At 45.2% G+C, this 24,747-nt stretch overlaps 1 protein-coding gene across 1 annotated transcript; it reads left to right on the top strand.

The window, feature by feature from the left end:
• The first annotated feature begins 15,472 nt into the window (after positions 1–15,472).
• Positions 15,473–24,018, top strand: LOC306885236 (CMP-N-acetylneuraminate-beta-galactosamide-alpha-2,3-sialyltransferase 1-like). Its single transcript, XM_079441637.1, has 7 exons — positions 15,473–15,604; positions 16,169–16,432; positions 16,630–16,820; positions 20,458–20,637; positions 20,919–20,964; positions 21,107–21,226; positions 23,717–24,018. The coding sequence occupies exons 2-7, from the start codon at positions 16,190–16,192 to the stop codon at positions 23,879–23,881; spliced, it is 945 nt and encodes a 314-aa protein (XP_079297763.1). The 5' UTR covers positions 15,473–15,604; positions 16,169–16,189; the 3' UTR covers positions 23,882–24,018.
• The last annotated feature ends 729 nt before the right edge of the window (positions 24,019–24,747 follow it).

Below are 24,747 nucleotides of genomic sequence, written 5' to 3'. Positions count from 1 at the left end.
GCTGCTGGGCGGGAGCAGCCCTCGCCGCGTGCCAGCCCCTCTTTAGAGAGGTGCAAAACAGAGCGTGGCTACTCGCACCCCACTGAGGTGGGGCCGTGGCGGCTAACGCTCTGGGTCGGGGACCTCTAAGGCTAAGCCGGATCTGCGGACCGTTCTTAAGTCTAAGGGGGTTCTCGGCCAAGAAGCCTACGGGCGTGGGAGATCAGTCTGCCAACCCTGCCAGAGTTCCAGGGCGCAGCTGGCTCCAGCGAGCAATGTTCTCAGTTCGTCCGCCCCGAAGTGTAGCGGAGCTGAGAAGCTCGCCACCCCTGCGGGGGTCTCTAGAGCTTCTGGTTCGGCCGTCTCCTGCCGGTCCTCCGCTTCAGGGCACCGAGCCAGCAGCTCTAGGCACGCCAGAGGCCAGTCTCGAGAGACTGGTTCCCTTAGGAGACCATCGGGCAGCGTGGGAACTACTGCCGATGTGTCTCTTTGGGTCCTGCCTTGCAGGGTCTGGTTCTTCAGCTTGGTCTTCCTAGGAATGACGCGGGTCTGAGGACCGTCGTTCATTAGGAGGCTGAGGCTGACGCAGTCCTGGTGCTGTGCCTAGGACTTACGAGGGCAGACCCCTCTGGGGCAGATCGGGTGTCCGTCTCCCCCAGTGCCCTCGGGAGAGCAGTCTGCCAACCCTGCCAGAGTTCCAGGGCGCAGCTGGCTCCAGCGAGCGATGTTCTCAGTTTCTTCCGCCCCGAAGTGTAGCGGCGCTGAGAAGCTCGCCACCCCTGCGGTGGTCCCTAGAGCTCCTGGTTCGGTCGTCTCCTGCCGGTCTTCCGCTTCAGGGCACCGTGCCAGCAGCTCTGGGTACATCAGAGGCCAGTCTCGAGAGACTGGTTCCCTTAGTAGACCATTTAGGCAGCGTGGAAACTACTGCCAAATGGATCTCATTGGGTCCTGCGTACTGTAGAGAAAGGCCTTTTGTATTCAGTTCGGCGCTCCGCCACCGCCTTTCAACGGGGTGATTCCCACGTGCGTGGGCCCCCAGCAGGCTCTGATCATGGAACAGGAAGTAGAAAAGCACTCTCTTGGGAAAGGAGGCCATCGAGGTGGTCCCTCCTCACGGAAGAGAGTCCGGGTTCTACAGCCGGTACTTCATTGTTCCAAGGAAGGATGGTAGATCTGCGTCAGTTGAACCGCTCAGTCATGTGACTGAAGTTCAGGGTGCTTACACTCATCAGTCGTGTCTCAGACCAAGTCCGAGGACTGGTTTGTCACGATGGATCTAGGACGCAGATTTCACGTCTCCATCCTTCCCTCTCACCGGAAGTCCCTCAGGTTTGCTTTTAGGGGCAAAGCTTACCGATATCGGGTTCTTCCCGTTGGCCCTGCACTCGTACCCCGCATTTTCACATCAACGATTGGTTGATTCTAGCTCGATCAGAGCAGGTGGCGACTCGGCATCGAGATGTCGTTCTCGCGCACATGAAGGGGTTGAGACTGAACGCCAAGAAAGTGTGATTTCTCCAGTATAGAGAACCACTTATCTAGGCGTGGTGTGGGATTCGACCACGATGCAGGCACGTATGTCTCCTGCTCGGAGCGAGTCGATCCTCACCTCAGTCAAGAGAGGGAAAGAGGGCCAGTCACTCACTGTCAGGCAGTTTCAGAAACTGCTGGGGCTCATGGCAGCTGCGTCCAACGTGATTACTTTTGGCCTCCTGTACATGAGACCCCTACAGTGGTGGCTCAAGACCAAGGGGTTCTCCCCGAGGGGAAACCCGCTTCGCATGATCAAGGTCACGCGGCGATGCCTACGTGCCTTAGACATGTGGAGCCAAGCTTGGTTCTTGTCTCAGGGCCCGGTGCTGGGAGCCTCTTGTCGCCGCGTAATGCTAGCGACGGACGCATCCCTCACCGGTTGGGGAGCGGTCATGAGTGGCCACCCTGCCCGCGGTCTGTGGAGCGGTCGCCATCTAACGTGGCATATCAAGTGTTTGGAAATGTTGGCCGTGTTTCGTGCACTCAAGCACTTTCTCCCGGACCTAAGAGATCACCATGTGTTGGTGCGCACCGACAGCACAGCGGTGGTCTCTTACATCAACCACTAGGGAGGTCTGCGTTCGCGCCCCTTGTACAAGCTGGCGCACCAGATCCTTGTGTGGTCCCAGGGCAAACTTCGCTCGCTCAGAGCCATCGATATCCCTGGGTATCTCAATGTGGGAGCAGACATCCTGTCGAGGCAGGGGCCGAGGCCCGGGGAATGGATGCTTCACCCCGAGGTGGTGAAGCAGATATGGAGGTTTTTGGCTGTGCGATTCGAGAGTCAGCGCTATGCCCCTCTAGTTCCTCCAGCTCCTTTGGACTGGACGCTTGGTACAGACCTGGCCGAGGCTTCGTCTGTACGGTTTTTCCCCGATCGCTCTGCTCCCAGGAGTTCTGGATGGCAACAGGGATCTGGTGAACAGGTTGGAGACGGGTTCGCCCTATCTCCTCCTGCATTCCCCAGATCTAGCGCTCTCGCTCGTGGAAGCCCGCGTGTGCGGTTCTTCCCCCTCTGAGTGAGTGCTCGCTGTTGCAGCGCACGTTGCCGAGGCGACGCGCGCATTACATGTGGAAGTTCTGGCCTCTGAGGGGGCGCAGCTCATAGCTTCCGGTCTCTCAACCGAGGTTGCTGAGACCATCTTCCAATCCAGAGCTCCCTCTACGAGGAAATTGTATGCCCTGAAGTGAAGTATTTCACTTCTTGGAGCGGAGACCGCCACCTTGACCCAGTTAACTGCCTGTTTGGTACAGTGCTGCAGGTCCTGCAGGCCCGTTTCTCCGCAGGGGTAACTCACTCCACCCTGAAGGTTTACGTGGCGGCTTTATCGGCCTACCATGCCCTTCTCGGTGGCCTTACAGTGGGTCGACACCCCCTGGTTACAGGTTTCCTCCACGGTGCGCTGAGGCTGAGGCCTCCTGTACGACGTGTCCCTACGGGGACCTGGCTGTGGTCTCTTAAGAGAGTGGGGATTTGTAGGCCTTTCATGGCCCCTTCTTATCTCGTCTTTACCCCTGGTCTGGCCAAAGCGTTTTCTACCCTCGAGCGGGTTATTTCCTAGATCCCCTCTTCTATACCACGGCCTGTCGTGCTGCAGGCCCTCAGTCCTCCTCCCTTTCGGGAGCCTGACCAGCGAAAGCATAACTGTGTGTCCAGTGCGAGCACTACGCATACGTCCACAGAGCTGCCCTGTGGAGAAGGACGGACCAATTGCTAGTTTGCTTCGGTCCTCCTAAGCGGGGTCTGCCTGCTTCTAGGCAGACCCTTAGCAGGTGGATTGTGGATACTATTTCCTTGGCCTATGAATCTTCAGGCATCCCTTCGCCTCTGGGGCTTAAGGCCCATTCAACTAGGAGTATGGCGGCCTCCAAGGCCTTTCTGGCAGGGGTTTCGAGGCAGGATATCTGCAATGCTGCGGGTTGGTCCACGCCCCTCACCTTTGTTCGGTTCTATCACCTTGATCTTACGGCCACTCCCGGCTCTTCTTTCTCGCCCTCGCTGTGCTCCCAGTGATACACACAGGGCAGGTATTTTGGAAGTCTGGAGGCGTGGGCATCTCGTTCCCCTAGCGCTTCAACGCAGCTCGAGTTCCTGGAAGGGAACGTCTCGGTTACGTATGTAACCCCGGTTCCCTGAAGAGAACGAGACGCTGCTCTCGAAGCCATACTTCCTGTATCCCTGCGGGCGGTTGCTTCATTCCTGGAAGCAAACGCCGGCTCCACCGCACGTGCTTATATACTTTCCGGTCAGTGACGTCACCCGCCTATGACGTCTCGCCCTTCCATTGGACACGTTACACTTTGATTCAGAGCGCGGTCACGCTGTGGGCGTTCCCCTAGCGCTTCGACGCAGCGTCTCGTTCCCTTCAGGGAACCGGGGTTACATACGTAACCGAGACGTTTTAGCTCGTCAACGTCTCGTCTTAGTCACAGAAAAAAGGTTCGTTGATGAATATTTTTCGTCGTCGTCTTCCTCAACGAAATTATCACTGCTCTGAACGCCTGCTCTATGGGAGATCTTGGACAGATGTGTTGAGCGCTCTGTGCCACCATCATTAAAACACCAAATGAGGAAATTTATTTTGGAAGAATGGTGTATCCCTTTAAGCTTGACACAGAAGTGATTAAAAATAAAGAAATTTAAAATATAGGAATAAAGTGATGTAGTGTAATCACTGGAATGCAGCACAGTGCTCAGTCAAAAAATACATAGCTAAACAGATGTGGTTTTAGCCTGGATTTGAATGTGACTACTGTTGGAGCACAACAGATTTATTCTGGAAGCTGGTGTAGCATAATAGCTAAACATGGTTGCTATTGAGTGAATTCTTAGTAATGCTAACTGAATTACTCCTAAACATTTTAGGATTTTTTGGCGCATCCAGCTGTTAATTTCATGAATTGTATTAAGATTCTTTAGGTTTTGTGTGTGTGTGTGTGTGTGTGTGTCTGTGTGTGTGTGTGTGTGTGTGTGTCACTCATCTGTATGCTTGTAGAGCAGTACACTGAAAATAAAATGATCCATTTAATTTACTACATATTTTTAAGGTAAGTGGTTACAAACAATTTATTTTAGAATTAAATTAAATTAAAAATGTTGAAAGTTAGTCAACTAAATTAGTTTATTTAAATGTAGCTAAGATGATGAAGAAGGAGTTTTATTTATATAGCGCCTTTCCATTGCTCAAGGTTACTTTACATAGTGCTATACAAAACATTTACATACCCAAAAGATAATACAAACATATAGGCCAAATAAAGCCACATTATTCAAAATGCAAATTAAACAGATATGTTTTTAGCTGAGTCTTGAATGTAGACAAAGAAGATAACTTACGGAGTGTAAGGGGTAGCGAATTCCATAATTTCGGAGTGTTAACACTGAATGACCTACCACCTACAGTGGACAGCTGATAACGAGGAATGGACAAAAGACCAAGCTCAGATGATCTGAGGGACCGGAGTGGAGAGTAGGTCAGACAGATATGGAGGCGCAAGACCATTTAATGCCTTAAATGTTAGAAGTACTATCTTAATGATGTTTTATTAACAAGGTTCGGGAGGAGCGCGTCAGATACTTAGCCTAATTAACACAGGAGGTTCCCACTCCAGTTAATCAATGTCCGGCTATAAATACAGCTGACATACCTCTGTTCACTCGACGGATAATCAGCTTACCTTATTTTTCACCAGCTTTTTATTTTTTTACCTATAATTAATTTACACATTGCATTTCAATAAATGGACATAAGATGAATAAGATTAATTTGTTTTATGGTTAAAACCAACAGTGGAAAAGAGAAAATTTCTCACAGTGGACCAACAGTAAATGATTAACAATCATAGGTACAAACCAAAAATTAAGGCAACAAGCACAACTGCATCTTAATTCATACGTGAATCGTGTACTGCTAGGCATCTCTCCCAAAGAGTAAGTTACCAGCCGATGTGCCACCTGGCTGGCTAGCGGTTCCAATATTTTTTCCATGTGTGATTTAAAAAAAAACAAAAAAAACATTGCTTTACCAAATAATTTTTAAATCACATTTGTTGCTTGGTAAACAAGTTACTAGGCTAGTGCAACAAATGGCTAAATCGGCAACACTGCTGGCTACCTGGACATTCCAGCATGTCCAGCTAAAAGTCTCAAACCACTTTCGTGGCTGCTCCCGCAGGAGCCCTATCCGTATTTCCCCACTGCCGCTGCAGTGACTGCTCCCGCAGGAGCCTTTTCTATTTTCCTCCACTGCCGCAGCAGTGACTGCTCCCACAGGAGCCCTATCTGTATTTCCCCACTGCCGCTGCAGTGACTGCTCCCGCAGGAGCCCTATCTGTATTTCCCCACTGCCGCTGCAGTGACTGCTCCCGCAGGAGCCTTTTCTATTTTTCTCCACTGCCGCAGCAGTGACTGCTCCCGCAGGAGCCCTATCTGTATTTGCCCACTGCCGTTGCAGTGACTGCTCCCGCAGGAGCCTTTTCTATTTTTCCCCACTGCCGCTGCAGTGACTGCTCCCGCAGGAGCCCTATCTGTATTTCTCCACTGCTGCTGCAGTGACTGCTGCCGCAGGAGCCTTTTCTATATTTGTCCACTGCCGCTGCAGTGACCGCTCCCGCAGGTGCCTTTTCTATAGAAACTAATAACCCCCTTTTATTTTGTTTTTTCAGTGGCCTCCAGCTCACGAAGCAGACACTAGCGTGAGGCTACCTCCGCTAGCAGAGCAGACTTCTCAAATTATTCAGGACTCTCTTCCCATGGCTTATAGCTATGGCCGGTGAAGCAAGCACCATATGACGCGTGAGGCTGCCTCTAATGGAAATTTGGGCCCCCGCTTCTCTTCCTCTCAGCTCTTTATTTCATTTAAAGTCACAATATGCTCTTTTACAGCAACATCACTGCCCGTCCCACCAAATGCTGTTACCTCGGAGCCACCGCTAGTGGCTTACAACATCTGAGTACGGATCCAGGCAGGTGCGGCCATAGACCCCTCATCCAAGGCCATTACTAACAAGCAATTCGGTAACAGATGCATTGCAGGCCACAATAGGCCATAATCGTTTTGAATAAAGTATCAAAAGTAAGTAACTTATGGTTCCGTTGAACTAACTTAATAAAATATCAAACAATATCATCAAACATGCATACGCATTTCATCAAAGCCTACAGAGGACTCAAATAGCCCGACAATCGTCTAATTGTCACTGTGTGATCTAATCCCCATTCGGCTAAACAACTCTTAATTCAAATGTCCACTTAATCTTTAATATTGGCCATTTCCTTATGACAGAAATGCTGTAACAATCATAAGTCATTGAACGTGGACATCAAAAGTCGCCATTTTTATTTTATTTTTTTTTTCCTTCTGAGTTTTTCATTACGTTCAGCTGTTTCACCGTTATAATCTGTTCAGCTTTTCCTCTATAGGCGGAGCAATTAAACAAGGGTCCATGAGCCTTTTCAATGATCACCTTCTCAGCATTAGCCCATCGGTGTGGCTGCTAGGAAAATTTCCGGGGTAAGAAATGCATTCTAATCGATCTATCAGCTCTGCATAACTCCCCGTTTCAAGCATAAACGCCTCAATTTCCTATCGACGATTCTCTCGCAATAGTAGGTCATTGATCAGGCAATCCATTTGATAAAATCATGGGTCAGTGCCTGGCTGTCAAAAGTTGACATCACCTCCGCTTCCAAAGCCATGCCTATCCATCAAAGGCATTTATTTGGGCTACGCTAGCACAGGAAGTCCTATTTTGTCGTATGCTAAACTTCAAACGCAAGTAGCACCAAGATTTGACGTCATCAGAAGTAGCTTATTGGATTGTCTACATTTGCGCAAGTAATCCTCATAGCGTCTCCCCTTTTAGTCGACTCAAATTATCCTGAGTATCGAACTCTCCGTCAGATGCTCCAAGAGCGCTCCCGTTGGAGCATATACGTTTCTGTCAACTACCTTGAACGTGGCCAGAACCTTCCGAATATGTTTGTCTTTTAACAACCGGCGACGCCTACCCGCTCGTACCATGAGTATTGAACTCCCGTCAAACGCTACAACAGCCTCTCGGTCAAGCAACCCGTGCCCTTTAGTCGGTCTACCGGCGAGGCTCAACCATCCGACGCAGTGAGTATTGATCTCCCGTCGGATGCCGTAAGAACCTCCCGGCCAGACAACCCTAACCTTTTCCATCCCACGGTCAGCGAGGCTTACCTGTCCGACGCCGCGAGTCTTGCTCTCCAGTCGGACGTCAGCGAGAGCCTCCCGACCACACAACTTTACCCTTCCGTCCTACGTTTTGGCGAGGCTTGCCCATCCAACACCGCGAGTATTGATCTCCCGTCAAATGCCGGCGAGAGCCTTCCGGTCGAGCAACCTTGCTTCTCCAGCCGACTACCAGCTAATCTTATCCATCCGATGCCGTGAGTATTGAACTCCTGTCGAATGCATCAAGAACGTTCCGAAGATGGTTTTCTATCAACTAACGGTGAGGCTTACCTATCCGACGCCGTGAGTATTGACCTCCTGTCAGATGCTGGCTCGAGCCTCCCGGTTGAGCAAACCTGTCCGGCGCCGCGAGTATCGAACCCCCATTAAACGCTTCAACAGCCGTCCAGTCAAGCAGTCTTGGCTTTTCAGTCAGCCTACGAGCGAGGCTTAACCATCCGATGCAGCGAGTATTGATCTCCCATCGGATGCCCCGAGAGCCTACCGACCACATAAACTTTGCCCTTCGCTCGGCGACGTATTCCCGACCGACGCCGCGAGTCTTGATCTCCCGTCAAATACGACAAGAGCTTTCAGAATAAGTTTCTCTTTCAATACCGGTGACGTTTTGCCTACTTGCGCCGTGAGTATCGAACCACCGTCAAAACGCTAAAGCAGCTTTCCAGCCAAGCAGTCTTGGCTTTTCAGTCAGCCTACGAGCGAGGCTTAACCATCCGATGCAGTGAGTATTGATCTCCCATCGGATGCCGCGAGAGCCTCCCGGTCAGACAACCCTAACTTTTTCCACTTTTACGTTCGGCGAGACTTACCCGTCCGACGCAGTGAGTATTGACCTCCAATCGGACGTCGGCGAGAGCCTCCCGATCACATAACTTTGCCCTCCTGACCTTCGCTCGGCAAATCTTTCCCGACTGACACCGTGAGTCTTGATCTCCCGTCAAATACAAGAGCTTTCAGAATACGTTTCTCTTGCAATACGGTGACGTTTGGCCTACCTGCGCCGTGAGAATCAAACCACCGTCAAAAATTCTAAAGCAGCTTTCCGGCCAAGCAATCTTGGCCTTCAGTCTGTCACCGGTGAGGCTTAACCATTCTGACGCAGTGAGTATTGATCTCCCATCGGATGCCGCGAGAGCCTCCCGGTCAGACAAACCTTACCTTTTCCATCCTAGGGCTGGCGAGGCTTACCCGTCCGACACAGCGAGTCTTGATCTCCCGTCGGACGTCAGCAACAGCCTCCCGACCACTCATCTTTACCTTTCTGTCTTACCTGTCCGATGCCGTGAGTCTTGATCTCCCATCAGACGCCGGCGAGAGCCTCCCGGCCAGACAACCTTACCTTTTCAAGTCCCATGCTCGGCGAAGCTTTCCCGTCCGACACAGCGAGTCTTGATCTCCCGTCGGACGACGGCGAGAGCTTCCCAGCTAGACTAAACTATTCTATCCTTTGACGGTCGGCGAGACTTACCCGTCCGACACAGAGAGTCTTGATCTCCCGTCGGATGTCGGCAAGAGTCTCCCGACCACATAACTCTGCCCTCCCGTCCTTCGCGCGGCGACGCATTTCCGACCGACGCCGCGTGTCTCCATCTCCCGTCAAACGCAACAAGAGCCTTCAGAATACGTTTCTCTTTCAACTACTGGTAACGTTTGCCTTTCGTGCCGCCAGTATCGAACCACGTCGAACGCTAAAACAGCCTCCGGCCAGGCAATCTTGGTTTTCAGTCTGCCACCGGCGAGGCTTAACCATTCCGATGCAGCGAGTCTTGATCTCCCGTCGGACGTCAGTAAGAGCCTCCCGACCACTCATCTATACCTTTCTGTCTTACCTGTCCGATGCGTGAGTCTTGATCTCCCGTCAGACGCCGGCAAGAGCCTCTCGGCCAGACAACCTTACCTTTTCAAGTCCCACGCCCGGCGAAGCTTACCCGTCCGACACAGCGAGTCTTGATCTCCCATTGGACGACGGCGAGAGCTTCCCAGCTAGACTAAACTACTCTATCCTTTGACGGTCGGCGAGACTTACCCGTTCGACACAGCGAGTCTTGATCTCCCGTCGGACGTCGGCGAGAGTCTCCCGGCCGCCCTACTTAACCTTCCGTCCGACGGTCAGCGAGGCCCAGCCGTTTGATGCCAAGGGTCTCGTCCCGCCTGCCGAACGCTGTCCGAACCTCTCAGCCAAAACCTCACACCTTTACCCCGCCTGGCGAGGCTTACCCGTTCGATGTCTCGAGTCTTGATCTCCCCAACAGATGCTGCGAGATCCCTCCCAGTACCGGTTTTCCTTTTCTCCCTACCTGCCCGGCGAGACTTACCCGTCTGACACAGCGAGTCTTGATCTCACGTCAGACGTCGGCGAGAGTTCTCCCGGCTGGGATCCTATACTCGACGCCCGCAAGCAAGGCTCATCCATCCGATGCCGTGAGTCTTGATCTCCCGTCGGATGTCGTGAGAGCGTCCTTGCCGGGCGTCCCAAACTCTTTTTATCTTGTCAGGCCGATAGGACCCACTCGTCCGACATCCGGAGTCTTGATCTCCAGTCGGAGGCTTCATGGGCTCTCTCGGTCAGCTACCTGCCCTCCGTACTCTGATTAGCAGGGGCTAACGGCCAGCAGGGCCCGCACGCCGACTCTGTGAGCTGCTCCACTCAAGGCAACGCGGGCCCCCCTGGTCAGGGCCACAATGACGCTGCTCCTCCTCCTCCATCGGCCAGTAGGGCTCACCCGTTCCAACCCAGTGAGCACGGTCAAGCATTGGTTCGAGCCCTCCCGACCGAGCACCAACCACGCAATCCACCAGCGGCCGGTCGAGCCTACCAATCCTATGCCAAACTGCTCCCACGGAGCACGCAAATTTGGCCTATCATACAAGCGATTCTCAAAACTATCTCCCGCCAGACCTCAGTGCGTATTTGGGGGGTTCTTAGTCTGGCGGCTGTCTATTACAATTGCTTTTTGGGGGGTACTCTGGGTTCGGGCCATTCCTGAGCCCGGAGCCCTTCCCCAGGACAGCACGCCAACTACGCATTACTATACACGCCAAATACGCATTACCTTACTCGTGCTAAATATATGTAAGTGTGAACTCGTGAAATTATGTTTTATTAACAAGGTTTGGGAGGAGCGCGTCAGATACTTAGCCTAATTAACACAGGAGGTTCCCACTCCAGTTAATCAATGTCCGTACGCATTACCTTACTCTTGCTAAATATATGTAAGTGTGAACTCGTGAAAAATGTATACGAGATGCCACAGGTAGCCAGTGAAGATCATGCAGTAGAGGAGTAATATGAGCAGAATGCCTGGTGGAGGTAAGAAGTCGTGCTGCTGAGTTTTGAACATACTGTAACCTTGCAATAAGTTGTTTAGGCTGACCAAGAAATAGAGCATTACAATAATCCAGACGTGATGTGATTAATGCATGAATTAAGATTTCAGCATCAGCTAGAGTCAGAGATGATCGAAGACGTGCAATATTACAAAGATGGAAAAAAGAGGTTTTAACAACAGAAGAAATGTGAGAGGCAAAAGACAGAGAGGAATCAAATAAGACACCAAGATTACAGAGAGATGAATAAGGCTTAACATGAACCCCGTCAATTTCAAAGGACAGGTCCATCCTTTTGACTGAGGTAGCAGAGCCAATCATCAAAATTTCAGTTTTGTTATTATTTAGCTTAATGAAATTCAAGGACGACCAATGCTTGATATCCCTGATGCATGCAGTAAGTGAGTCGGGCAGTGATAACCTATCAGAGCTGGTGGATAGGTAAATTTGAATGTCATCAGCATAGCAATGAAATTGAAGTCCATGCTTGCGTATGTCACCAAGTGGATATATGTAAATGATAAACAGAAGTGGTCCAAGAACTGAAACTTGAGGAACACCCTGTGAAACTGGAGCAATGGCAGATTTATACCCTTGTATGGTGATATAATATTTTCTATTTTGCTAATGTAGGAAATGATCAAGGAAAGAGCTGAGCCAGTGATACCGATATCAGAGAGACGAGAGATGAGTATTTCATGGCAGACTGTGTCAAATGCAGCGCTTAGATCGAGAAGAATTAAGATGTTTATTAACCCTGAGTCCATGGACAGAAGAATGTCATTAACCACAGTTTCAGTGCTATGTGATGAACGAAATCCTGACTGAAAAGATTCAAAAAGGCCATTAGCGTTTAAGTAAGATCTTAATTGTGAAGCAAAAACTTTTTCAAGAACTTTACTTAAAAATGGTAAATTTGAGATCGACCTATAATTGTTCATGTTGTGGCAGGAGGAGCAAACGACAGACACAGTGGGCATGGCATCAGGCCTCGGAGAGGTTTTTATTAAACAATAATAACTTAATTTTATTAACCTTCCTCCAGCGGCTTCATCCTACTCCAAGGCCCCTGGAGCTTCTGGGGGACTCGACGGCCCGGCATCCTGTCCCGTCAGCCGTCTAATGGGTGCGGCAGTCCTCCTACTCGACGCGACCTTCCTGGACCCACGAGGACACCAGTGTGCATGCACGGGGAAGAGACCGGTCTCCCGAGGAGAGGCGCGCTCAGCATTTAAACGGCGGCGGTGATGAGGCTCTATTCACATCAGGTGCGCCTCATCACACGCCGCCAGCCCTGGCTGTTTCAGCGCCCCTCCTCTCTCACACACCCACTCCCGTCGAGAGCCTGGTGAAGGGCGGCGAATACGGGACGGGGTGGTGATGATGATAAGGGGGGAGGCAGCCGACTCGTCACAATGTCTAGATGGTCAAGAACCGTTTTTTTAAGTATGGGAGTCACTGCAGCCATTTTTAGTTCTTCTGGAAAAATGGCAGATGCTAAACTACACTTAATCATATGTGTTATGAAAGGTTCAACCTCATGAGCACACATCTTAAGCAAAAATGTCCCTTTTCTGTCAAAGATATTAGAAAAGGTAGTATCATTACAACTATGTTCCTTCTTAGAGAAAAATACTATATGTGAGGATGTCTAAAACCGGTCAGGTTTTAGACAGTATCATAGTACTTAGACTGCTCTCATTAGAGTTACAAACGACCTGCTCTTATCATCTGATCGTGGTTGTATCTCTCTATTAGTTCTACTGGATCTTAGCGCTGCATTCGACACTATCGACCACAGCATTCTTTTGAATAAACTAGAACACTTTGTTGGCAGTAGTGGAAGTGCCTTAGCATGGTTCAAATCGTACTTATCTGATCGCCATCAGTTCGTAACAGTGAATGAAGAGGTATCATATCGATCACAAGTGCAGTATGGAGTACCACAAGGCTCAGTACTAGGGACGTTACTTTTCACGCTTTACATGTTACCCTTGGGATATATTATCAGGAGACATGGTGTTAGCTTTCACTGTTATGCTGATGATACTCAGCTCTATATTTTACATTTATACAATCTTTAATGGCTGGGGTTGGAACTGAACTGCGGGTATCGTCTGGCCACAGGAGAACTGGCCCCCCAACTAAGCCTGGTTTCTCCCAAGGTTTTTTTCTCCATTCTGTCACAGAGGGAGTTTTGGTTCCTTGCCGCTGTCGCCTCTGGCTTGCTCAGTTGGGGACACTTAATTTCTAGCGATTATCGTCAATTTGATTTCACAGATACTATTTAAACTAAACTGAACTAGACAATGACATCTCTGAATTCAATAATGAAATGCCTTTAATTGAAAATTGAGTGTTTAATCTTATCATTATACATTATCAATTTGGAGGATAGAGTGTCAGTAATGTTAAGTGCTTTGACACAATCTGTATTGTTAAAAGCACCTATATAAGTACATAAATAAATAAATATTGCAGCTTAACATGCATGGCCACTATGAGTTGTCATCATATGAAAAACAGCTACCTAAAGATTATTCCAATATGGATGAAGGAGGGGGGGGGGGGGTCGTTTGGGGTTACTCTTTTCATAAAGCTGGGTGTGTCTCAAAGAAGGTCAAATCCATGTAAATCCAGTGAGCTGTGAGCATATGATGTTCTGCTTTGACTCACAGTGGTGTGTGGCAGTTCCTGTACCACACAGGAAATCTGATATTTAAAATCTAAACCTGGAAATAACAAACTGTTAGCATTGTTGAAAATTATATCTTTAAATTTATAATATGAATGTTATATGAAGTATTATTTTAAATAAGATAGTGTGCTATGTCTGAGTTACTAAGCAGATATATCTTTGCCGTATGGGCCTGCTTAGTAACTTATTTGTAACACTGACCAGATCTCCATAAAAAGGATTGGTCATTTCTTTTGCTCCCTTTGTAGCAATCAAATGCTAATTTTGGTCTTGTCCATACTGAAATGTAACATTAATTATATTTCCATACATGAAATATGTTATAATATAAAGTATAGATGTATGAATGTATGAACCCTATTAAAATCTGGAAACACTTTACGTATAACATAGAGAGAATGTATGTGTGTGATAATAATATATCACCTTATAGGTAACACATGACAATGTCACTCTTAATATAGGGCAATTCACGAGTTTGCACGCGCATATAATAGGATTTAGCAAATAGTAAGCATATTTGGCATGCTGTCTTGAAGGAGGTCTCCGAGCTCAGAATATAGACAGAACCCAGAGAACTCCCCCATCACTAATTTGGGATGAGAATAATTTAAGAGTGAGGAGTTGGGGTGGAGGAGGGATGCAGGAAAACTGTCATGGGACAGAGGTGAGTTGGCTGTGTGTGTGTATATATATATATATATATATATATATATATATATATATCAAATCAAATCAAATCAAATCAAATCAAATTTTATTTATATAGCGCCATACAACAACCTGAAAGGTGCCCAGGGCGCTTTCCAGTATAAAAACAAGAAACACAGTAGACAGCAATAAATAAAAGCACAAATATACATAAAAACAACAATCGAGTCAGTGGCTACATATCAAAAGCTTGTCTGAAAAGATGTGTCTTCAACTGCGATTTAAAAACACACAACTCAGTGATGCTTCGAAGCTGTCCCGGAAGTGCGTTCCACAGCTTTGGGCCCTGAACGGCAAATGACCGGCCTCCAAACTTTTTATAATTGAACTTGGGTGTGACCAGCATGATGTGTTCAGAGGAGCGCAGAGTTCTGGCTGGTTGGTGGACCATTACCAACTCCGCGAGATAAACAGGGGCCAGACCATGGATGGCCTTAAACACAAACATCAGGATCTTAAACTCCACCCTGTACCGCACTGGGAGCCAGTGGAGAGAGCGGAGATCTGGACTGATGTGAGAGCGTTTGGAGGTATTGGAGAGGAGACGTGCTGCAGCGTTTTGTATATATATATATATATATATATAGTTGATAAGTTGATGGAACAGCACAGGTGGAACTTGTCTAGTTTATAAGTTGATAAACTAGACAAGTTCCACCTGTGCTGAACTGGCTGATTATCTGATTGTGATCCTTCTGAGCCTTGTTAATAAAACATCATTATATGTCGTGTGTTACATTTCCAAAACTAGCCATTTCTTTACTGCCATTCCTTGAGTGTACATTCAAAATTAAGGCATCCAAAAGACATGTATGTAGTAGTTAAGCTCTATTTGAGCATTTTAAACTTTACATTGAAATCCAAAGTCAGTGTTTAACTTTGAAGGCCAAAGACTGGATGTCCTATTGAAAAGAGAGAAACATGCAAGAATTCGGCCAGGCTTATTTGTAGTTATTCAAATATTTCCATTGCTATGTAAAGGCAGACACACACTCCCACACTCACACACGTTCAACCATTAACTACCTGAACGACTGGACTCACTGATGAGCTATGATCTATGCTTTTGAAAGTAAGATTAATGATGAAACACTTGAGATGAGCATCTGTCTTTCTGCTCTCCACATCTGCACAGGTGGGTTGAAACTCAAAGCTTTATTTACATCAAGCAAATCAAAGGCTGATGATACACAGGGCAACTTTTTTTTTAGTAATGGTTGCTTGGGTACTTTCCCATTGAGAATGGGTAATACACTTCCATCTAGATATTTTAGATCGGTTGTGGGCCCTGTGTCTCACCTGGTTGCCTGTTGATGGCAACATTGCCCAAAAAGTAGCCCAGTGTATCATCAGCCAACGAGTTGAGATTCTGATAAAAGCTGTTCAACCTTTTTACAAGATTGTTACTATTGGTGAAAGTTAATTTGAATGACTACAATTTTTAGTTGCTGTAATACTTAACATTTGGTATGGTTTTTAATGTGGCTGTTGTTATTTATATCGATTTGATCAGCTCAGGTGAAGTGCTATTCTGGGGGAAAAATATGCAAATGCATCCTGAACTGGAAAAGAAGTTCAAACAATATAGCTTGCTATTTTAGCATGTCTGGGGCAGGGCTATTAGTGTAATTGAAGTACTATGATAAACATAAAGAATATTATTCAGTATATAAGTACTAAAATACTTTTCTTGTTGAAGGGCTCAAGAGATGAGTAAAAGATGCCGTGCTCTGGGGCCAAAAGAACCCGATACATCATCTTAAGTGTGAGTGTGGTCATCTGTGTATTTACATTCTCTCGACCTTCTGTACAAAGACTTCTCTTTGGAGCGTGTGCATGTGGTCAGTGCGTGTCAGACATCGCTCGTGACACTTGGTTCCAAGAGCACTACGACCCCTACGCCCAACCCTTACTGACTAAGAACAACTGTATACTCAGCAACGCCCTCTATTGGTGGTGGCAAGTAAGTGCCTCGGCCGATAAAGCCACAGTGTTAGAAATCTTTATGCTGTATCGTTACTGGCATTAATTATTACTGCCAAATACAGTGTGTGATACCTTGAAGAAAAGGTACCACTGGAAACCATTGGTTGAAACTTGTAATTTAGCAGAGAAGACAGCTCTGTTACTCATGATTGTTCCTCCGTAATATTTGAACAGAAGCTACAATATAAGAGTAGAGTGAACTACAAAGCAGTAGCGGAGATGGTATTTGGCATCTTCCCGAATGAAGAAGATTACTCTGATGCTGGTCCAGGCCGCTGCAGAACCTGTGCTGTAGTGGGGAATTCTGGGAACCTCAAAGGATCTCACTACGGTGCGCTCATTGATGCCCATGATCTTGTCATTAGGTGAGTGAGAGAACTGTATGTGGTCTATAACAAGAGCAAACTTTTCATACATTTTCTTACCTGTCTTCTCTCTACATATGGATTGTCCTATAATGTTAAATTCAACTAAGGTTTGTTTTGTATATTATGTGTTATTAGCATTGCAAGAGGTGATGCATTGTAAATCGCATATTAAAATAAAAGCTAAATCAACCACAATATAATTATAATGATAACTTGGTTGTGGTGTTGTTGTATGCACAATGTAGCAAGTGTTTATGTTTTACTGTGGAGTGAATGTATCTGGGCAGTTGTAACTTTGCATAGAGATATTTGCATTAAAAAAGTACATTTAAATAGGAGCCATGGGGGTGTATGCTTCTAACATACAATGTGTTTCCAAAAGATCTGAAATATCTCACAGGAATGCTTCTGGAAACAGAAACAGGGCACACTTTGGTTTTGTTAACAGAGAAATAGCTGCTGATATCTGAGAGTGGAATCTAGCCACTGGAGGATGGTGCCTATATAGACCAGTGTTCATTTCGTTTACAAATCATTTTCATCATAATTGTCGTCAACAACTTTTTTTCACCGGCGACAACGAGACGATGACGAACGAAAACTATTTTTGAATGACAAAAACTATGACGAAAATCTATTGACTAATTACACATAAAATCATGTTGAATTGTCCGTTTTGACGAGCATTCACATAAACACAGTCAATTACGTCTTAAGTGAACGCAGTAGGGAGAACGTGTATCAGTACATTGCATCATTGCAGCTGGGCATTCGGTTTTAAAGGGATAGTAGTCTAATTAAGTTGCTATTGTCTGTGGCATGTTAATCAAGCAACAAAAGACAGACAGAAAATCACTCACTGGTCTTGACTGAAAAACTTTAATAGCCCTAAAGATTCATTTAAATTTATTTATAGAAATAAATGTCTGCTTGAAAGAATGAAGAATATTGTAAACAAGTTGCTATAAAAAATGCATAATTATCCTATATAACATTGGTATTTCATTAAAAAGAAGGCCATGTTCTTCTTCTTTATGAGAAGTGGTTTTATTTAATTTTAACATAAAGGCATGTTGTGTGTCACCGCAGTTAAATCTGTGTCTATCATGATAAAGCCTTAATATCAAACCTATATAATGAGTTTGGAAATTTTAGAGAAATGCTTAATAAATTTCTCTGTAACTAAACCCATTAGATTTTAGCCGACTAAATTTACTGTAGATTTAGTCGACTAAAACTAGACTAAAACTAAAAACAATTCAAATGACTAAAATATGACTAAAACTAAATCAAAATTTGCTGTAAAAATGAACACTGGTATAGACAGAGCATGTCAGAGCCTGCACTAAGGTCCAGAAGGACCAACATGTAGAAGACACAGTCCTCAAAAGACTGAAGTGGTCAAAAGAACTGGACTTATTAACCAAATCAGATACAGAAATTTAATTTGTTAGTGTAACGGGGAGATCAAGACTTGAGACACGCGGATCCATGTGCAAACTTTTATTTATAAACATAGTCAAGACACATGCAAACAGATATGGCACGGGCAAGACACAAGAGAGATCCTAGGGCAAGCGTGGGTCGACGATCGGCGAACAATATCCAATAGGGCAAGGCAGAGAGATAATCCAGGTACACAAGCAATAATCCAAACGAGGTGCAAACAGAGTCCGAACGGTAAGGCAAAGGGTTAATCCAGGAACCACGGGCAGATATCAAGACACTAGAAAAGGCAAGGCTATAATCACTGAGAGGGCTCCGTAGAGTAGCTATCGCTAGGATATACGCAAACAATACTCGGCATCTAGCAAGAGGAAGTCCATGGTTTATAAAGCCTGAGTGATTAGTGTGATCAGCTGTGTAATCAGTGAAAACAGCTGTGTGTGTCGTCAGTGCAATGAATGATGGGGATTGTAGTGAAGTGCAAGAATCCATGTGGTGAGTGGGTGACCTCTCACATGGACCAGATTCATGACAAAAGCATGGACCAGATTCATGACATAGCCGCCCCCCCAAGGATACAATCCAGGAGGGCGGTGGAGCGGAGGCGGAACAGGGGGAGGGACGGAGGACCAGGTCCACGTGGAAGTGGAGTGGCTGGGGACCGAGGCAGAGTCGGCAAAGCAGGAAGCCAGGGTGGAGTCGACGAAACTGGAGCCCACCAGGGCGAAGCAGACGGGACTGGAGCCCACCAGGGCAGAGCAGAATATCTCCACGGCAGAGCAGGCGGAGCAGAAGCCCACCAGTGCGGAGCAGACAGGGCAGAAGACCTCAGCAGAGAGACAGAGCAGGAGAACACCACGATGGATGAGAGAAGCACCACAGCGGAACAGGAGAACACCACGATGGATCAGGAACCCACAGCAGAGATTGGAGCCTTAAATATCTGGGTGTGACGGACAGGACGTCACAAGACTCTGGATGATCAGCTGTGATGTGACATGGTTCTGGATGGTTAGCGGTGATGTGAAGAGACTCTGGAGGGTCGGCGGTGACGTGAAGAGACTCTGGAGGGTTGGAGGTAACGTGAAGAGACTCTGGAGGGTCGGCGGAGATGTAAAGCGACTCTTGAGGGTCGGCGGAGACGTGACTTGCCTTGTGAAGATTAATTGTGACGTGGTGTGACTCTGGATGACCAGCTGAGACATGGTGTGACTCTGGATGACCAGCCGAGACGAGAAGAGATTCTGGAAGATCAGCGGAGATGTGGCTTGACTTGTTATGATCAACGGTGGCTTGGCTTGACTCACGAAGATCAACTGCGGCCTGGCTTGACTCACGAAGATCAACTGTGGCTTGGCTTGACTCACGAAGATCAACTGTGACTTGACTTGGCTCGTTAATATCAGCTGTGACTTGACTTGGCTCTTTAACATCAGCCGTGACTTGACTCGACTCGTGGTTGGCAGCTGTGACAGAACGGGATGCTGTTGTGTCCGCCATTTTGTGAGTGTGCTCTGGTGCGGCCGCCATTACATGAGTGAGTGCGGTGTCATGTTCCTCCACGGCACCCACAGTGAACGCTGAACCAATGAAAAATGTCTTTCAATACGACCTCATCAAAGGGTGCCCTGTTGGATATCTCACAGAATTGAGTGACATACTCCTCAATAGATGAACTCCCTTGTCTCAGGTCGAGCAGCTGGTTGAATAGATCCATTCCTGGCCAGGGTTCCTTAGAAAAGCTGCTGGATCCTTGTGTGTATCTCTCTGCCTTGCCCTATTGGATATTGTTCGCCGATCGTCGACCCACGCTTGCCCTAGGATCTCTCTTGTGTCTTGCCCGTGCCATATCTGTTTGTCGTTGTTTGACCCTGCCTGTGTATTGACTATGTTTATAAATGAAAAATTGCACATGGATCCGCATGCCTCACGTCTTGTTCGCCCCGTAACAGTTAGTGTGAAAAAAGTCAGGATTAAATTCTAGGACTTCAAATGTCCTTAGAAATCGTATGTTCTCACCAAATATAGATGTGTGGCACACACACACACACACATACACACACACACACACACAAAACAATGCCAGAATGAATTAGACTTGAATTAGTCAAAGAATACACAAAAAAGAGTGTTACAGGTGTACTCCATCAAAGGGCACATAAAACATCTGCCTAAATCATTTTGTCAGGATAAATAAGGGCCCAACCGAAGGCTTTGAGCAGGACGTGGGGTCTAAGACCACTCACCGTTTCATCTACCCCGAGAGCGCCGTGGATATGGACAACTCCACTCACCTGGTGCTGATCCCTTTCAAGACTGTGGATCTGCAGTGGCTCATCAGCGTCTTTACGACCAAACACATCGACCGGTGAGACCAGTTTAACAAATGAGCACACATGACGACGCTGTTATGAATTCAGTTGTGTAAAATTTGTCATTACGTTTACTTTAAAGCATGTTTCAACACTTTTACCATAAAGACATCACTTTATTTAATCAGTGCCTACTCTCCTGCTTCAGCCTGTAGGTTTATTCTTAATTTTTATGTTGACCACCTTTTTATATTTACATACAGTAAATAAAGTTTGCCCTAGAAGCACTGCAATTGTTCAAAATATGTCATAATAGCATAATTTCCTTTCTCTTTAGAACGTATGTTCCAGTAAAACCCAGTATAAAAGCAAACAGGGACAAGGCGAGTAGCTATCAGTGATTCAACATCTTAACCAACCAATAAAACAGCCTACCAGACATTCACCCAGAAGAGATGTTTGAGTATTTTATGTGAATAATACTTATAAATGTGATTTCAGTGTGATTTCTTTTTGTGGCATCAGGTGATGATCCTCCATCCTGGTTTTCTGAAATACATTCAAGAGCGCTGGCTGCAGAAACATGGCAGATACCCATCCACTGGTTTTATTACACTCATATTTGCCTTGCACATCTGTGATCAGGTAAAACTGATAGAATATTAACTAATAGATTATTAAAAGAATGCAATAAAGCATTCATAAACTGAAGAGCCTGTAAAACCAGGGCCCAATATACAGTACAGTTGTTATGGGATTGAATGATAATGTCCACTACAGTTTCGAACACCACAAATACTGTACTATATAAGGGTTTAGGGTGTGATTTCGGACATAGCTTAGAGGTCAGGGCAGGATATATTGAAGAGTTCATCCTTTCAAAAAATGCAAAAATATCATTTTGCTTGTCATAGGCCTGCAAAGCCGCATTTGAGCGCTTGGTTGATAGTGCTTGCAATTTAGGTTTTGCATGATTATATGCATGATCACTTTTACATGTCAGTGCTGTTTATAGTGCAGTGGCTGTATAATTATTTTGCAATGTTTGATCTCCTCCATATTGAAATACAATATTCTGTGTAGAAATAAAATGGGTCAGATGCACGTTGTGGTCTATACAGAAACACACATATGAATTGCGCCAACTCAAATAGTAAAATTGTAAACGTTACTGACACAGCATTATAATTTATTTATTTATTTTTAAATTTAGGGGGGGAAATGCTTCATATTCTAAAATGTATTAATAGTACCCCTTGAAAGGATACTGCCCCATTGACAGCTTTTGTACCTTTTATCCGGAGAGTGTAAATAACTGTATGGCTAACATATTCATACTAATAATGAAAACTTTGATTCAATTTCATGGAGACTGTATTTAACACTTTAATATTAGCTGTCAAAATTGTAAAAAATATTGGCTGTTCAAAATTCTACCTTACAAAAACCTTTTTTTTTTCAAATCTAATCTGGATTTCTCAAATGATCTCAAACTACTGTATATGGCAACACCGGTTATACTCTGTATAAGGGATGGTAATGGTATAACATACCAACAACCTACTAGGTAACTGTTTATTTTAAGGTGTCATAATACAAAGTAATTACCTAGTTAAGTACTTCGTAGTAGCTGTTGTACTTACATTAAACAAAATGTACTTGCCATGTAACTAAATTATGGAACAGCTTGTACTTACAGTTTGTAATTATGTAGATTTAATAGGCAGCTACTCTTACACATATGGAACAGGCCAAGTCTGTTACACAGCTACTTGTACACTTAAGTATCTTGATACACTGTATTTTAAGTAGCTTATGCCTGTGTAATATTCTGTAATTATAATGTAATTAGAAAGGTAATATGTGTATTTTAGCTGTGTACTGGTGGGTTAAATCAAACTAAGGTGCAGCTGGATATGGCGTACAGTATAGATACACATGAAGTACACTTAAGTGCAATCTTGATGCACTTTAAGTCATTTATGTCTGTGTACTTACATTTATAATTACATTGTATAGAGTCTGCAACACATATATAACAATCTATTGGTTACATAAGCAGCTGTGTAACAGACTCAGTCTGTTACATATGTTTTACAGTAGCTGCCTATTACATCTACATAATTACAAATTGTAATCACAGGCTGTTCCATCACTTGTAAGTACAATGGCTACTATACTAAGTACTTAACTAGGTAATTACTCTGTATTATGGACACATTAAAATAAAGCGTTACCACATACTAATATCCTTTATCAATATCCTAACAAAACAAACAAAAGTTTTAAATATATCTTATTAGCGCCCAGAATGTGTTATGTTATGCAAACGGGTCCATCCATTGGCTGAAATGCCTTTTAACATGGGAAAAAAAAAATCGACTTATAACTGCCCTATAAAGTCATAAATGGCTTTGCATTATGTTAATAATAATGGAAAATAAACTACGGTATAAATTGTAAAATTAATTACTACTTGTACTTCAGCTACTCAACATATTAGCTATGCTCTAGGTCCTAGTGTGGAGTCTGCAGACCCATTTTCTCATGACACCAGGTCATGGGGCTGATTCCCAGGGAATGCATTAAAATAAAAAAAAATGAATAGATTGAAATAAAATTGTCTACATAAATGCATAAAGGTAAATACTGAAAATAAAATGAGGAAAATCAGCAAGAGTTTGTATTATACTTTTCTATGTACAGTTTTAGATGATTAGATCACCTCTGAAAGACCCATGTACAGTTCCTCGATCATTTCATACAGGTGCTCTGATGCCCCACTGCACACGTGTCCTTCATTCTTGGTTGAACTAATCCTTTAAGTTTGTAAATGAATAATTTAGTTTGTTAAATCAAATACAAATGCAGCTGAAGGTTTAGAACTGCTTTGCGTTTTGCCTAGGCAACTGCACAGAAAAAATACTCCAAAGCACCACCTAGTGTCCAACCAGTGCTAATACTGGTAGAATCGATTTGCATACCCTGAAAAAATTATGATATTGTGGCAAGCAAAGATGAACCTCTAGCACTTTCACAAAGGTTCCATGACCAATTTATAGACAAATGTCTATGAATACTAATGAGATCACAAGTTATTTGGGTGTTATTTGTTTGTTTTTGTATCTTTTCCAGGTGAGTGTATTTGGCTTTGGAGCAGATGAAAATGGAAACTGGCATCATTACTTTGAACAAAACAAGCATAATCGTAATGCTGGCAATCATGGAGGAAGCTATGAATATAGTATTGCACTTAAGCTTCATGACAAAAAAAGAATTAATTTGTATAAAGGATGGTGACCATTGCAGTGAATTTCTCTGCATTTAATAAGTATTTATAACATTATTTATGTTCGAGACATCATGTCATGAACAAAAGAATGGCTATGTACATTACGCTCAGTACCTCCTAAAAACAATAAATATTTCTCAAATGCATTTACAGACACAAAGTCACGTTCTTGCATGAAACTGCTGTCATTAACAGATTCTGAAAATGAATCTACAAGGAGCAGATATGCACTTTTAATATGCAATTTAGCTGTTATCAGTTTCTTTAAAATTCCTTTGGGATTAACTTAACTACCGAAGTGTTTGATAAGAAGGAGCAGCAGTTATTTGAAGGAACTGATGGTGCCGAAACATGAGGATTTCGGAGTGTCCCCTGCACAACAGCTGATAGAAGGGTGAGAACAAGGTTACAAACTTCAGCTGAACTTTTAAAACCTCAGATCATTACCAGCTCAGTGAAGCAGTTATTGGAGTCATGTCAAAAGGAAACACAAAGAAAAGTTTGGCCACGGAACCAAACTGCTTCAGAAACTAAAAGTTGGGGATAGTGTCAGATTTCAGAAGGATGGGACTTGAAGTGAAGTGACATACTGCCAAGTATGGTGACCCATACTCGGAATTCGTGCTTTGCATTTAACCCATCCAACGTGCACACACACAGCAGTGAACACACACACACACACAGCAGTGAACACACACACACAGCAGTGAACACACACACAGCAGTGAACACACACACACCGTGAACACACACCTGGAGCAGTGGGCAGTCATTTATGCTGTGGCGCCCGGGGAGCAGTTGGGGGTTCGGTGTCTTGCTCAAGGGCACCTCAGTCGTGGTATTGAGGGTGGAGAGAGCGCTGGACATTCACTCC

This window comes from Barbus barbus (genome assembly GCF_936440315.1).
Source record: "Barbus barbus genome assembly, chromosome: 19".
NCBI classification, from domain to species: Eukaryota; Metazoa; Chordata; class Actinopteri; order Cypriniformes; family Cyprinidae; genus Barbus; species Barbus barbus.
The sequence above is the reverse complement of the archived record's forward strand: the minus strand, read 5'-3'. Positions and strand labels throughout refer to the sequence as shown.